The following is a 17,503-nucleotide window of genomic DNA, read 5'->3' on the forward strand; positions in this document are numbered from 1 at the left end:
GAGAGATAACGGATAATCGGGATAAGGGATAATATATAATCGGACAATATATAATCTGGATAGCAGATATTTCACAATCATTAGTCATAGCGACGAACATACAGGCCTTAACACAATATATCCCGAGCACGAAGTTAGGCCGGGTACACACCGCGGGCCCGTCACGGTCCAGTACAATATTGCTCAGCGTAGAATAATATTATTATAATATTATAATAATATAATATATTATAATAATATAATTATTAATAGAATAATATTATTATTATATTATTATTAGCATTCAATTCAGCCTATTATTTTTCAATTATTCCATGGCAGCATTCACACCAGCCGTGCAGGGTACCTGCCAGACCCGAGGTGTGTATGCTGCTGTGGAAATGCACTGAAGAATATTGGACATTCAATAAAAAAATATAATAATAATTTAATAATATTGGGCATGCTTTGCCCGCATATCACTCCATTAATAAAAGATGTAGGCTCTGAACTTTCAAAATATGTTAACAATAACACTGCGTTGTATTTCTCGCAAATCATAGACCAGAAGCTTCCTAGCTACTTCACTCTGGGCAATGAACTTGGTCACAGAAGCGCTGCAATTCGTACGTTTTTATGAGTCATCCTGACCCAGTTTTAGCACAGCAAAAGAGCGTGTGCTAGCTTTTGGATCATTCGACCCATTGCTTTTAGCGCATTTTCTCATTTATGGAAAAAGGCGCTATTGTGCTCGTCCTTATCTGTCTGTCCGTCCGTCCGTCTGTCGGTTTGTCCGTCCGTCCGTCTGTCCGTCTGTCGGTTTGTCCGTCCGTCCGTCTGCCGTCCGTGACTTCATGTTTTCGTCGAGGAGAAAATGCGCTCTCTGTCACTCACTGCAGTGAGTACTGAGTTATATTTTTATTCTTTGTAGCGCTGGCTTTGAAGCTGCATCAAGGCATTGCCAGCCTGTCATTACACGACAACTTTTCAAAGCCTTTCTGTTTGCTTTGAGGCAGCGAAGACCGTCATGGATTCTCCTCACATATACATGCGATGGGTGACTCAAACAATACATGGATGCGATGGGTGACTCAAACAAAGCAAACTACATCCAACGCAGCCACCAAAACGGGGGAGCGAAACCTGTGAACTTTTGGGCTAAAATGGGAAGCAAAAACCGCGGACTCCTGGGAATTGTGAAGGATATACTTATGGGAGGTGTATATTCATTATAATATTTTAATGTATAGAACTATACGACGATGCTGTATACATTTGTACGACCACGCTGTGTGGAATATGACAAAATTTGTAAATGACTATGTGGTTTCGAACCCCGTAGATTTATTGGGATAAATAAATGTTCGTCAGAGAAAATGGATTTTCTTAAGTAAGAGGGAAACTCAAACATATTTTCAAGGGTAAGTAGAAGAATTAATGTGAAATATTAGCATTAGTTATGAATATGAGTAGCGTTAAGCATTCAAATAACATTGAAATGTAACTCATCTGCTAATAAATATGTACATTTTTCTGTGTATAGTATTTGTATATCTAAAGATATATACCGATAAAAAGTATATATGTAAAGACTGAACAGTATATGTGCAGTGAGCGATACCGTGACTTTTGAGTGGTCCAGGTGAGTGGGGAGTGTTGAGTGGTCCAGGTGAGTGGGGAGTGTTGAGTGGTCCAGGTGAGTGGGGAGTGTTGAGTGGTCCAGGTGAGTGGGGAGTGTTGAGTGGTCCAGGTGAGTGGGGGGAGTGTTGAGTGGTCCAGGTGAGTGGGGGGAGTGTTGAGTGGTCCAGGTGAGTAGGGGGAGTGTTGAGTGGTCCAGGTGAGTAGGGGGAGTGTTGAGTGGTCCAGGTGAGTGGGGAGTGTACACGCCTGTCCCTCAGCTGCGCAGCAGAGTCCCCTTTAATCCCCCAGCCCCAGCGAGAGAGGGAACAAAGAAAGGGGAAGTGAAGGGGAGGTATATTTCCCCAATGGGGAATTAATTATATGTCTCAAAAATTAACAGGGATTTGGGGAATGTTATAGGAAGAACAAATCCCCAAGCCCCAGGCGAACAGATGGGTTATTATTTAGTAATAAAAAGAGGGGAAATAAGGGGAGGAGCAAGCCTCCCCTTACCCTCTACTCCCTGCGAGGGGACAAGCGAGGGTACGGGGGCTATTAAAGAGGATATAGCCCCACCTGGCTACTGCGCAATACGGTGATACGGTGGTAAGAGATACGGTGGTGGTAAGAGATACGGTGGTGGTAAGAGATACNATACGGTGGTCTTAAAGATATACGGCGGTCTTAAAGATATACGGTGGTCGTAAGAGATACAGTTTCAGGAGTTAAATGCCGAAGCAATTGTACGAGCTATGAGAAGTATTTAAAGTGCGTCTGTCACACCCCGAAAAGAACGACGCCCCAAACGACAATTCTTTTTCTTTCTTATTTATTCTTATAGGAGCACTGGAAACTAGTCCATAAAGCCCCTTGCCTAAACTGGGTTTAATTGATACCTAACAATTTAACAGCTCTGAAAGTGAAAATCAGTAAAACGTGGTAAAGCGAGGTTGAATAAGCAGATAGCGGCCGCCTCCAGGGATATGGATAATCTGGTGCACCTAAATGAAGATATTGATCTACAGCTGCAGTATCGACTATTTCTGCTGTTGTGAAGGATGGATTCATGCGGTGATAATGAAAAAATGAGTCAACCTACTGAAGGTCCTATTGACTTGGCTCTGGAAAACATGAAGACACGTTCCTAGTACCTCAAGTTGAGGATAATATACGATAAGAGTAGGAATTACGAATGTTAATAAGGGTGTGATTTGGGGGAAAATTAGATTATCAAGATATAGTGCGAAGTGTTTGTTCTTGTTAACGGGAAAAACTCTGAGATTGTTTGGGGTGAAATCAAAGTGACGTTCCGTTGTGGGTTGCGGGGTACATAAGTAGCGGGGCAAGCGTCAGGAAGCAGTCTTGAGCCAGTGAGCTAACTGAGCGGCCGCGGTGTAATTGTCTGTAGTTGGGAACCGTAACCAAGTTGGTGGTAAGTCTAGTGTTGAAGTGCTAGAAGCAACTGCCAAGGTAAACATAACGAAAGTTACCAGCGTAAGACCGAGGACAAGATTCAGAAGATACAAGCGAACACCTATGCGCGCTGCAGTGCAGATTGCAGAAAACACTGATACTCGACAGCACAACGCTCCAGCATGGGCGAGTTATTCCTAACACAGAGACGGGGTGGATCTAGAGGACGTTCAGAACAAAAGAAGCCGAACCGACGATCGGACTCTTCAGAGCCATTTTGCTCCCTATTCGTGAGTACTGCTGCTAGCTATGGACGCCCGTTCATGGCGGCAAGTGGAAGCGGTCTTGCGAACCTTTACTCCACGATCCGCGAAATGGGGTGGGCTGAACTACTGGCGGAGGCGGGAGAGAATGGGACGACTGCATGATATTTCCTTTACGCAACAGGGTTGAGGTCAAATTTCAATCCCTGTTAGAAGTATCCGCTCACGTTGCGGGACAGAGGCTGTTAAACGCTTTACCGATGTAACTGAAACCAGTGGAGTTCACTGTGCACCCTGGAGACCTCCAAAAGAAGACTTCACTTGTTCCTGAGAACTATACCGGATCGTCCACCTAGGCACCATTACAAACAGCAAAAACCAAGCAGCATGCAGCATCGGGCATCAGCTGAAGTGGGCATCAGTTAGCGCAACTGAGATCATCAGCTGGCCAACGGAGGACAGATGCACGGTAGTCACGTTCCACTGCCCCCCGTACCTTGACGTTTACGACGGCTTACCTATACCAGGGGCGGGATATTAAGAAGACGGTGCTCCAGCGTGGCATGGACTGCTACGTCTAAAATGTTATCAAGGTTCTACGGTGGTTTTAAGTCTTATGCTATACGCACCTTTTTTCGGCGTCTGCATTCTCGCCGACCACAGGCGCCATAATCAACGCAGGTAGCTTGTCACTGCCCAAAACAGGGTAGCTTGTCACTGCCCAAAACTAGGTAGCTTGTCACTGCCCAAAATTGGGTAGCTTATCACTGCCCAAAACTAGGTAGCTTGTCACTGCCCAAAACTGGGTAGCTTGTCACTGCCCAAAATTGGGTAGCTTATCACTGTTCAAAACTGTGGGTAGCCCTGATGGGGTAGCGGGTCACAAAAGAGGAACAAATACGGGTTAAATTAACAAAACAAAATGCGTCGGAAGGTGACAGGTGGATTGATTGAGGACCAATTGACTGAGCGACAGGAGGACAAATGGACTGAGCGACAGGACCAAATGACTGAGCGACAAGACCAATTGACTGAGCGACAGGAGGACCAATTGATTGAGCGACAGGAGGACCAATTGACTGAGCGACAGGACCAATTGACTGAGCGACAAGACCAATTGACTGAGCGACAGGAGGACCAATTGATTGAGCGACAGGAGGACCAATTGACTGAGCGACAGGACCAATTGACTGAGCGACAAGACCAATTGACTGAGCGACAGGAGGACCAATTGATTGAGCGACAGGAGGACCAATNCACCACAGCACATCACAGCACCACAGCATATCACAGTACCACAGCACACCACAGCACATCACAACACCACAGCACATCACAGCACCACATCACAGCACCACAGCAGGCATATCACAGCACCACAGCACCACAGGAGGCACATCACAGCACCACAGCACATCACAGCACCACAGCACATCACAGCACCACAGCACACCACAGCACATCACAGCACCACAGCACCACAGCACACCACAGCACATCACAGCACCACAGCACATCACAGCACCACAGCACACCACAGCACAGCACATCACAGCACCACAGCACCGCCCATCAAGTCTACGGAGGCTGGTCGCCGTCAATCGATTTCACCTTCGCCGCCACCAGGCAACCCAACAACCAAGTCACCCACCCGGCGCTGCAACCCACCACCCAGAGCCTCGGTATACCTCAGGGTGGCCCCATGGGTGCCACCCAATGAAGTGCCAGTGGGGGATGAGGCAATGGAGGATGAAGGATAAAAACGGAGCCACGCGACACAACCTCACGCGCCGACGGCCGGAGCCACACTGATTACTCACTCTGGAGTCTGGTGGAGGTGGCAGTCCAGGGTTGCCAGATAACGAGAGAAAACGGCCAAATTTGCTCACAAAAAATGCCAAATCCGGCCGAATTTCGATATTTATCAGTATATTTTTAGATTGAAGCGCTAATATGAAATATTACGGAAATTATTTACATTAAAACATACAAGAAATATAAGGCCAACATATATTTTTGCTCACCAACGCTGCTCAAAAAAAGCTTAGATGGTTAAATTTGGCCGTAAAAAGGCCTAACCTGGATGGCACTCGGGCCCGGGCCACTACTGGCAAAGATGGCACTGGACAAGGATGTATGTAAATATCCTGCATTGCACAACATCGCTTTATATTCCCAGCGATGCGTAGGCGTGTTAAAAGATAGCGTCTTGTTAAGTGGTTAAGAGTTGTTAAGTGGTTAAGAGTTGTTAAGTGGTTAAGAGTTGTTAAGTGGTTAAGAGTTACATCTACCAGTGATCATGTACCAGTGATCATCTACCAGTGATCATCTACCAGTGATCATCTACCAGTGATCATCTACCAGTGATCATCTACCAGTTCAATTTGTAAACAACGCCCGTGCACCTCTGTTTACACACGTATTTTTTGTGGTGTGTCCAGATTCTATTTCTTAATAAACTTTTAAACGCATTAGAGAAGTATATTAAAATTGAAACACGTTATTAATGTTATTCCTACCTGAATAATTCAGGAGATGTTGAAACATTCCTAATGACACATGTTATTCCTACCTGAATAATTCATGAGAGGTTTACACATTCCTAATGACACATGTTATTCCTACCTGAATAATTCATGAGCCGTGAATTGGCCTGAATATCAAGAGATTTACATCACCATACACGAGAGCTAATAGCCTATTCTAAATGCCGTTTCTATTGCATTCGTTTCTGACTAATGTAATAGAATCGTCTAAAATAATCGTCTAAAATAATCGTCTAAAATAATCGTCTAAAATAATAAACATTTCACGAAGAATTTACAATCATAAGCATACATCATAAAAAAATTTCTAACTTTTACCAAGTTTAAAAAAAATTAGATGTAATATATTCCCTACCAATTTAGCGGGTAGCTGGTATTTCATCAGTAGGGGGTGCGAAATGTTTTCTGTGGAGTTGTAACCGCGTGAAGAAAACGACCGGAGAAATAGATGGGTAACCCTTCTATTCGTCGCAGCGATACTATCGACGAATCAGTTATTTAAAAATCAGAACACTTCTGCAGGATTAAGTTTATGATTAAATTGATAGCATTAGTAGTAATCACGATACCCAACTTTCATGACGGAAAGTAATCAACATTTTTTCGAATAGTGATGAATTATTTTTGTTGATATTAACGATATCCTGGATTTCTGAATTTTACAGGTTTTCTTACAGCAGAAAGGAACGCTGTCATGACCGCCATGTGTACCGCTACCGTATGGCATATATAAATATAAGCAATATTTTATTTATATGTCACAAACATATATGTGAAATTTAGACTTTTACTAAATACCGATACACGTTCAGCCATTATTTTAATCATCCTGACCTAGTTTTTCTGGGCACAAGGGCGTATCAGTGCTACACGTCTTGTGCTCGTGGTAAGAAAGTGCGTCATTATTTCGACAACATGACCCACTAATTTTCCCAGCTGCTCACGAACGCAACAGAACGAAGGCAGGAACGGCGGCGGCGGTGTTGGGTTCGTGAGGCATTACGGCATTCGTATGCGTGAACACGAAGCGCTGCTCAACACCGCGCGCGTTGTTCGTAGCATTAGTGCGAGGCTAACGAACGACTCGAGCTCTCAGAGAAATTAAGTGGACAAATGGTCCAGACATGGACACACTTCCTCCTCGTAGCACTGATAAACTTTTATTACGGTCCAAACTATGTCAGGATGACTCACACTAAAGCAAAAATTGAGTCGATATAAGGGAAAAGCCTGCAAATTTCTCATAATATCATAAGTGAGTAGATAGATCAGTCATTCTTTACGACAGACTAAATTAATAATGAACTAAAGAATGAATATTCATTCTTTACAACAGACCTAAAATAAAACCCAAAATAAACCCTTACCATAAAATTAATTCTCAGTTGGCCATCCGCATACAAATAATCTATTACGACTGTTGTACTGCGCAGTCGAATGCCGATTTAATGCCCTACGCAATCAAACAATCTTGATACATCGCAACGCATATGAGTATATAAATGAGTATATGTATAGCTGTGAAGATACTGTATAGATATACACTTGATATATACAGAACCCTTGGCGTCAATATACAAATGCTGATTTTTTCAAACACCGACTTTGCATAGGTATAATACACGCACATATAACTGCACCGACACCTAACACAAGGTGGCACAATCACACATACACACAGCGTCACTCCCCCCCTTCCCCCTCCTCACCCTACACCTCCCACACTCCCCTTATCACTCCCCTCATTCCCCCCCCTCCCCCAACACCCCCACTCACCCCAGCAGGGAGATCTCCTCAGGGAGGTGGTCGCTGGCGCCCATGGTCCTCCTGCTGCCGCCCACCGTCCTGGGGGCACCAGCGGGCGTCATATTATTATTATATTCATGTTAATAATCATTAATTGTACATAATTACATATATAACTTAATCATAGCAAAAATCATAATGGTAGTTATCAGTACACGATTAAAAATTAGTTAATTCAAAACAATCGCAATCTAAGAGGATATCAATTAGATTAGACGAAAATTACAAGTTTATTACAGGTTTTTGTCTAATATAAATGAAATAAAAAGTAGTTGTTATCAATGTATATAACGTTTGTTATATAACCTTTAACATAGTAACATAACTTTAAACGTTTGTTATAACATATTGATATAACATGTCTATAACAATGCGTATAACGTTTGTTATTGCCGAGGTTTTACCCAGAGCTTCACCAGCGAGCTTTGAAATGCCATCCTATAGCCGCGCCTCCTGAGGTAAATGTCAGCACGACACTACACGTCACGACACTACACGTCACACGACACTACACGTCACACGACACTACACGTCACGACACTACACGTCACGACACTACACGTCACGACACTACACGTCACGACACTACACGTCACGACACTACACGTCACGACACTACACGTCACGACACTACACGTCACGACACTACACGTCACGACACTACACGTCACGACACTACACGTCACGACACTACACGTCACGACACTACACGTCACGACACTACACGTCACGACACTACACGTCACGACACTACACGTCACGACACTACACGTCACGACACTACACGTCACGACACTACACGTCACGACACTACACGTCACGACACTACACGTCACGACACTACACGTCACGACACTACACGTCACGACACTACACGTCACGACACTACACGTCACGACACTACACGTCACGACACTACACGTCACGACACTACACGTCACGACACTACACGTCACGACACTACACGTCACGACACTACACGTCACGACACTACACGTCACGACACTACACGTCACGACACTACACGTCACGACACTACACGTCACGACACTACACGTCACGACACTACACGTCACGACACTACACGTCACGACACTACACGTCACGACACTACACGTCACGACACTACACGTCACGACACTACACGTCACGACACTACACGTCACGACACTACACGTCACGACACTACACGTCACGACACTACACGTCACGACACTACACGTCACGACACTACACGTCACGACACTACACGTCACGACACTACACGTCACGACACTACACGTCACGACACTACACGTCACGACACTACACGTCACGACACTACACGTCACGACACTACACGTCACGACACTACACGTCACGACACTACACGTCACGACACTACACGTCACGACACTACACGTCACGACACTACACGTCACGACACTACACGTCACGACACTACACGTCACGACACTACACGTCACGACACTACACGTCACGACACTACACGTCACGACACTACACGTCACGACACTACACGTCACGACNCACAACACGTCACGACACACCACAACACGTCACGACACACCACAACACGTCACGACACAACACGTCACGACACACCACAACACGTCACGACACACCACAACACGTCACGACACACCACAACACGTCACGACAGATCAGTTGTGATGAGTCACGCGGTTGCCATGGTAACCAAGACACCGCGGGGCCGGTGATGATGGCGGTGATAAAGGTGATGGTGGTGCTGATAGTGAAGGTGATAGAGGTGATGGCAGTGATGATGATGATAGAGATGATGGTGGTGATGATTGAGGAGATTCTAAAGATGATGGTGGTGATGATAGAGATGATGCAACTTATATAATCAATTATGAGTCCCTCCACTACTGCAGCAATTAAAGACTACACTCAAAGAGATGACAGAGACATTGTCCGAATATGTACGCACTACTTGCCCCAGGGGTGTGGGTCATCCTGACCCAGTTTTGCCTGGCATGAGAGCGCATCAGTGTTATATTTTGTCCTATTATGACAATGTGATCCCTTTATTCCTAACAGTGTAGAGAAGAACACCATGTTACATTCCCATATTTAATGTCAAATTAAAATTAAATATAAATAAATTAAGTTAAAAAGTAAATTCAAGTTTTCAAGTTTATCAAAATAAATCAAGAGAAAGCAATTTAACTTGAATAATAATAATTTAAATCAAACTTGTGACTTGGTTTGAGTTTGCCATGAAAATGCGTCAAGGATCAGAGCAAAATTTTCATTTTTTATTGCCTTACTATTTAAATAAAAATTAAATTATAATTCTCTTTCAAGGTGGTGGTTAATGTCATAGTAAGTGCATCATTAATATAGGAGTTTTTATTGACTTATTTATAGAACGTTCTGAATGGAAATTCTGTCCAGTCTGTCTTCTTAATGATGTCAATGACTTTATACCATAAAACTGACCATAAAAATCAAACCATAAAAAGTAAAAAGCATACAATAAAAACCAATATTTTGTGATAAAATCTAACTGAACATATATTTAGTATTTATATATTTTTGAGGACAGGATAACCTGGAATAAGGCCTTCCCATAACTCAGAAGATATTTTTTGACATGGTATATACATGACCTGTATACATTATTACTGAAAAGAAAAACCAAATTTCCAAAAAAGCACACCTTGACTGAGGGACCTCTACCTAAGCTGTATATATAAATATATATATAAATATTTATATATATATATATAAATATATTTGCATAATATTTAACCAAAAATTGAGTATGTTTAGACCCCCATTCCTTGAATAGGTACATATAACTCTGCAAAACCTCACTGACTAATTTAAATTGTTATAAGAAAATGGAATGTTTATACATCTTATATTTGAACGCCACCAATGAGGTATTGTTCTCATCTATAACTTTTATTCCAGTTAATAGTTAAAACTAAAAAAAGTTAAAAATAAAAATAATATCAGTAAAAGATGCCTTACATCAAATGTCTGCAAACTTTTTTACTAACCAACCTATTTATAGGACATTTCCCCCTCTTGGAAAAATACTACTTATTACTAATACACCGGTATATAGTGACTATAAAGATTTCAATAAATTATAAAATTGAAGAACCCTAACGGAGTTTTTCAAGAGTTAGAAAGGAAGTGGACATTTTCTACCCACATCTCCATGTACACAAAAACATTATTTGGTATAAAAAAACATCATTGGTATTTACATGGATAAAAATATAGATATGTAATAAAGTAATTACATCCAATGTTGTGACTTAAATGCGTGAAGATTATTAATAGAAGTAAGAGGCAGACTTCACTGGTTATATGTAAATAAGAATAGACATTTACTTATTTATAGAAAAATTCATATGCTTGAAAATCTCATAAACTTAATAAGAATTATAATAATATGGCAGGTTTTTAATATATCTATATAATTTCCAAGACATGACTATAGCTTTTCCACCATCTTTGGAGGCTTGGAGCCACGAAGGTCCATGCTGGGAAAATTATCTCTTATCTAATTTAATTGTTAACAGAAGTGCAAGATCAAGCTGCAAGATTCCTAAATTATAAAAATTTTTGCCTATTAAGCTAAAGATTTTGGTACAGAGCAATAATTTTCTATCTTCCCTGAGGCTAGCAGGGGAAATCATTTATTTAGCATCCCAATATTTTTTAAAGCCATTTTTATAACCACTATTTAATATTTCCTATCTGATGGTAATAATTTAAAGATTCCATTAAGAGATTCCCAATTCATATATAACAAAACTTCTGAGTTGCATTTTACAGCAATGACTTAAAATAACTTATTTATTTATTAATTACAAATGTACAGCATCAACCAGAAATTGTTAGCTACATTTTTAATTTAATTTCCATTACCTAGCTCAAAATTGTAACAACTAATTATCTTATGTATGATTAACTGATAATACTGATAATAGTCTAATATCCAATTTATCTATGATACTTACTGGCCTACTTATAGAGGTATATATAGGACTTAAAAGTCTTTCCTTTGCCACAGAGGACTTCCAGAAATTTCAAAGTCCTAATTAATGATTAACACCCGTTTAGGTGTCATATATTTATGTGTATAACATTTGCAATTAATTAAATTGCCAACCGTTACGGCATTAGGGTTTTCAGTCAATAACGTTGCGAGTAATGGTCGTTTCTATGAAGTTCGTATTGAAACATGATACGGTACATACGACACATTTCATAGTAACACCGTACAAAAATTCTATGCTCTACCCCTCCCTAGTGTTAACATTCCAGCTTACCACTTTCTTTGCTTTGGGTACCAACTCAAAAAACCCCCTATATAGTATCTTGTCTGGTCGCGGACGGGTGTCCACTATTCCTGAAATGCGGATGACACGCTTGTACAAAATCTAAAAATATGAATCTTCTGGAATCTGGATAGATTAGCATTTTAAATACCTATGCATTAATAATTTATTCACATTCGTGGCATAATGAAAGAATGCTAACCTTAGATCTATTAGTAATATCAGAAAATCTACGGACACGGCGGAAAACTAAAGTCTCAACGAAATAAATTTCCTTGTAAACGAGCGAACACTACTTGCACAACATGTTTAGTGAGAATTCAACCGCTGTAGGAAAAATGTTACCCACCACTTTATATCGACTTGACGCGTCATATTTACATGATACATTGCTTACAGCCAACCCGATGACATCGTTGGCGCTCCAAGTATGAACGCGTTCAAGAACAGACTAGATAAAGCTATGGAAAAATATATGTTCAGATTTGAAATGCCTAGCACCATATCGAACCCGGTGGAAGTCTCGTAGAAGTAGCTATTGTAAACTATCGTCAGTCATGAAAAGATCCGGTCAAATGACACGAGTTTAGATCTATGAACAAGGCACGAAAAGGAAAAGAATCGGCGACAGGCCACATCAGGCCTACACTTCAGCGCCGACATCACTATGTTATATGCTCCAGTATATCAATGGATCTCAAACGTTTCCGGTAAGCCAGTTCTTTAGCCCCTGGGAAATACGTAAGTGTGTGAGTGCCAGTAATTACCGGGTTTCATGTTAGAGGCCAGCACAGCTAAATACAGTCATCACTTTCATATTACTTCACGTACGCAAGCACGCTACTGAGTAGATTAGATTATGAACTGAAGTGCTTAGCCTTAGAGACATAGACGCCGTTAGCTGCCAGCCATTGCTCCAGCCCTTATACTCTTTACGAAAACACCTCAGCACCATGGTTGAACTATTATAACGTTGACCCATGAGAAGCTCATTTTTACTTATGTAGTTTGTTGTTCGCCTGTGACGTCACTGATCTCAGTGACGTCACAGGCATTAACCTAATCACCGAAATGCGATCAAACCAGTCAACCAATCCGTCATGGGAATGACGGGTTTGTTTACGTTTCTCGATCTCAGTGACGTAACAAGAAAACTGGACTGGAAGACGGAACTTCTCGTGGGTCAACCTTATGCAGTTCAACCATGGTTGAACTATAGTATATAGTTCAACCATGCCTCAGCATGCTTCTTCCTCCACACTTGCCCTGACTCCACCGACACAAACCTAACCTCATTGACTGCTGCAAGGGGGAGAGGTGGGGTACGTGTGGAGGTAGGGGTGTATGTGCCGTGAAGAATGTATAATATTATTAGCTGGAAAATATAGTAATTTAAAGGCTGGAGAAGTTGCTAAAGGCACACAGCGTCTTCGGCTTCAAGCCGTCGCGGAGCAGGTATGGCTTGCGGAGGCTGAACTTAGTCGGCGACTTTGTAGCTCTGGGCCTATACTTTCAAAACTCGCTAAGTGAACGTAAGTACTTACGCACTATTTCCTTGTCTATGATTGGTGGATTTTGCTTGAAAGGCCGTCAATGATTGGCTGATGAACTTACGATCTCTTAACTTTTTTTTGAAAGTATAGACCCTGAGGTATGAATTTTTACGTAAGCGAGCGCTTGATCGTACGCAGTCTCTTTTATAAAAAAAATTGACTGGAACCAAGAGGATTTCTTGAAGCTGTTAAGATATAATCGCCCCCAATAGAAACTACCAAGGATAACTTAAAATCCTTGTACATACGTGGGGTTTGAATTTTTTAAATAGCATTCGTGAACATTTCACTATCGACTTGTTAATAAAAATGTTTAGCTGAGCACGTTTATACAGAGTGTTTGCTTCAAGGCTAGTTTTATAGGTAAATTTGTGGCCGACGGCTGCGCAATTGTCATCAAAATGAAACAGACTGGATCTGGGATTTTACTCAATTTGAAATTTGTAGCCAGTTATTTTTTGGCAAATCCATGAATTATAACGTGAATATTACCCTCTATTACTCTTACACCGATCATAATTCCTTAATAAAGTTTTCGTGGCAAGAGAAACTTACGAATAAATATTTTATTTACAGTTAGACTTTAAATGCCTTGTTAAAATCCAATGACAGGCCCTTGCCTTAAGATCAGAGCAGTCATACAATTGAACTCGAGTCTCCCAGCTCTTATTTGCTTTAGTGTTGCTACCACAATAATATAATATACAATACCACAATAAATCCAATAATATAATAATAAGAAAAGATCATCACAATTTACTGGACGTATATACACAAATACTAAACGACGATTGGTAATTTCTGTTTAGGGCGAGTATCTCTTAACAACTCCAAGAAATCCTCTTATTTGCACTCTATATGGTTATTTTATGAAGCGACTGCGTACGATCAATCGACATCGCATGATTACGTACAAATTTCATACGTAGTAGAGAAGTAGACACACTTCTAATGTATTGAAAAATACAAGACAAATCTAGATTGTTATCTTGTCTCTATCAAATTATTATTAATTATTATTATTGTGCGAAATTTTGCCCGATCATGCAAACCATAAAATGGCAATAATAAATTCGTTAGAGAGTAGGTTGAAAAAACTGAAATAAGTACATACTTTAGTTTTTCATTATTAAAATATTATGGTTTAATAAAGATTACAACCAGACTCCGTATTGTTCGAAAAAATTTTAAACAGCATTCGTGGACATGTAAATGTCGACTTTTTGCATTTACGTAAATAAATTAGCTTATAATGCTGCACTTAGCAAATTAGCAAATTAATTATTAATTAACATTAGTTGAGTCCTAAATTATGTTAATGAACATAAGATAGTTAATTAGGTACAAAGGATGTCAACTGATAAAGATGACCACCGTTGCATGTAGCAGCGAGTTACAGGTTCGAGTCACAGTTAGCTGCAAAATCTGAACCATATATCTCGAATCGGGGACCATTCAGGCTAGACGTAACAATTCTAGCTACAATTTATGCATTAAGGCGCCAATTTCTAGCTACAATTAGGAGACGCCGACATATTTATAATGCGTAGTGAAGTTTAATATAATAATTAAAATCGCCATGAAATTTAAATGTTCAGAAAACAATGAAACGTTCGATACAAGTTCTAACGAGTTCGAAGTTATCATTAATTCGTTGTCGTAATACAAGATAAATGACTATATAGTTAGTCTAGCTTTCCAGTCTTTAGAAATCAGATCAACTATCTTTGGTCATAATAACGACATATTGGTCGTTAATCTGACCAAAATTCGTAGAAATTCTATCGAATTTCAACGTTAGAATTCCATGTAACCGTGTTAGTCACAACGTATTGCAACACACGTACAGCAGGCGGGCAGCGTGTAACTCTAGGAACAGTTGCTCTCATACGCACTGTTGCTTCAGTTTGGTCACTTGATCGATACGAAAATATTAGGTAAATTATAAAGGGAATTCTTATTTTCTGGACTACAGATCAAATAAAATGATTAAAACAAAAATATTAGGTAGATTATAAAATATAAAGGGAATTCTTATTTTCCGGACTTCAGATCAAAGAAAATGTTTACCTCTTCTGGCTGTCAATAAATTTCCTATCTAAAATTCCGCCATGTGGAAATATGCTACAAATATACAAATGCTACTAATAAACTTCAAAAATAATTTTAACTTCGAAAAACAAAGTTAAAAAACGGAGGAGATCGTTATAAATATGTTGGGGATAAAAATATTGTATCATGTCTGCCTATATTTTGGTTCGTCTTGGCTTTGTTAGCTACAATGCCACTAAAGTCGCCACCCGGCGACTTTTTTTATCTTCACTCAACTCGCCGCCCGTTACTAGAACCGTACAATACTGGTTAGAACTACGAACGGTAGGGTTCAATAACCACGTTATGGCGACGAAGCTTTTTCACTTTTGCTTAGAAATAGTTCCTATTATCTGTCTACACACCTCCTAACAGAGCAGCTAAGTAAGAATACAGATATAAATGCCTGTCACGCAAGAAAATTCACTCACTCATCACAGGAAATAAGTTTACAATCTGATAACATTCAGCAAGTTTTTGTACGTAGCTGCATCTCCACCGCCGGCTGCCATCCTCACTCTCACCAGTCGCACGACATGTCTTACAAATTAGCAATAAACTTCGTAATATACAGGTTTTCAGAGAAATAAATTAATTTAAATAATAGTCTAATGAACTACCTTTGAAAGAAGTGTTTAGGGTTATTCAAAACGCTGTTCCCGCGTTATCTTCGCTGAATTAATGCACGTGACTAGAGCACCAATCGCAAGACAACCTCACTCGTTCAAGGCCGGTGCCACACTGACGTCTCTGACTCACAAATGACGTCTGGCTGAAACATTTGGTCCGATGGACCGGCTAGTCAGCAGGACCTCCCGCTAAAAAAAAATGAACATCGATCGGACTGCTGCAAAGTTTTACTTTTTAAACATTATCGTAATATTGCGTAAATACAGGCGCATCAACGTGATGTGCAAGACAAATTCGTAGGGCTATTAGTTTTATTACATATCGATCTGTAGTATTAGTACGATGAGATAACTTTTTCGCTTGGAAGCGATCTCGTCATCGCGATTTTAAAAACTATCTAGTTTTTTTCCTAAAAGTCAGCAGAGAAACTATTTCTAATGTTTACTGCAAATTTGTTGGGTATTATCTCATAAATTAATCTCCGGTTTAATTAAACGGTAATATAGATTGAGAACTTGGAGTTAAATGTTCGATTTAAACAACGAACTATAAATTCAAAACGTGCGGATTTCGGAGAATTGACATTTCACAAAGGGTGACGCAACTACAAGTGCAAGTAAAAAAGTAAAATGTCTCCGTTACTCCCCACTAATAATTACCAACGGCCACCAAGCAAAATTTCAAGCTTAGTACGTGTATAGATTAAATTAAAAGAGGTTTTACGAACAAACATGTGGAACAAATAAGGAATATGGTAGAGGTGTAACTTGCACAATAGAAGAGTGTGAGGTTGACGCACGAGGCTAGAATACGAACGAGTGTTGCCGCTCTACAGGCAGTGCCGCCAACTGGCAGGAATACAAGCGACGAAGTCGCTAAATGAAAGTAATTCTAGCGACAAAGGCGCGTAAATTAGCATGTGGCGTTACCGTATAAATAAATTCTAACAATTTCAGAATCTTATTAGGCAAATGAACTACTTCATATTTAAATACAATGTTATACTTAATTAACTGTACTGACACGAGAATCTCTGAACTCTGGTCGGTCCAAATTTAAGTGAATAAACTTAAATTTTACCTCGCTAGAGTGAGAGTTACAGAAGCGTGAGAGTGGCGTGACAGGGAGAAGGTAGCGGGGCAGGGAGAGGGTAACGTGACAGGGAGAGGGTAGCGTGACAGGGAGAGGGTAGCGTGACAGGGAGAGGGTAGCGTGACAGGGAGAGGGTAGCGTGACAGGGAGAGGGTAGCGTGACAGGGAGAGGGTAGCGTGACAGG

General features: G+C 40.6%; 1 protein-coding gene across 1 annotated transcript in view; it reads right to left on the minus strand.

Annotated features, from left to right (window-relative positions):
- Positions 1-3,904: 3,904 nt before the first annotated feature.
- Positions 3,905-17,503, minus strand: part of LOC108668737 — a gene marked incomplete at its 3' end in the record, with an annotated part of 18,197 nt that continues 4,598 nt past the window's right edge. Inside the window, 2 exon segments of the mRNA XM_018155984.2 lie at positions 3,905-3,967; positions 7,598-7,666. Of these exon segments, the coding sequence (XP_018011473.1) occupies positions 3,905-3,967; positions 7,598-7,666 (132 nt within the window).

The sequence above is a fragment of the Hyalella azteca genome, unplaced genomic scaffold (genome assembly GCF_000764305.2).
Source record: "Hyalella azteca isolate HAZT.00-mixed unplaced genomic scaffold, Hazt_2.0.2 contig2205, whole genome shotgun sequence".
NCBI lineage: Eukaryota > Metazoa > Arthropoda > Malacostraca > Amphipoda > Hyalellidae > Hyalella > Hyalella azteca.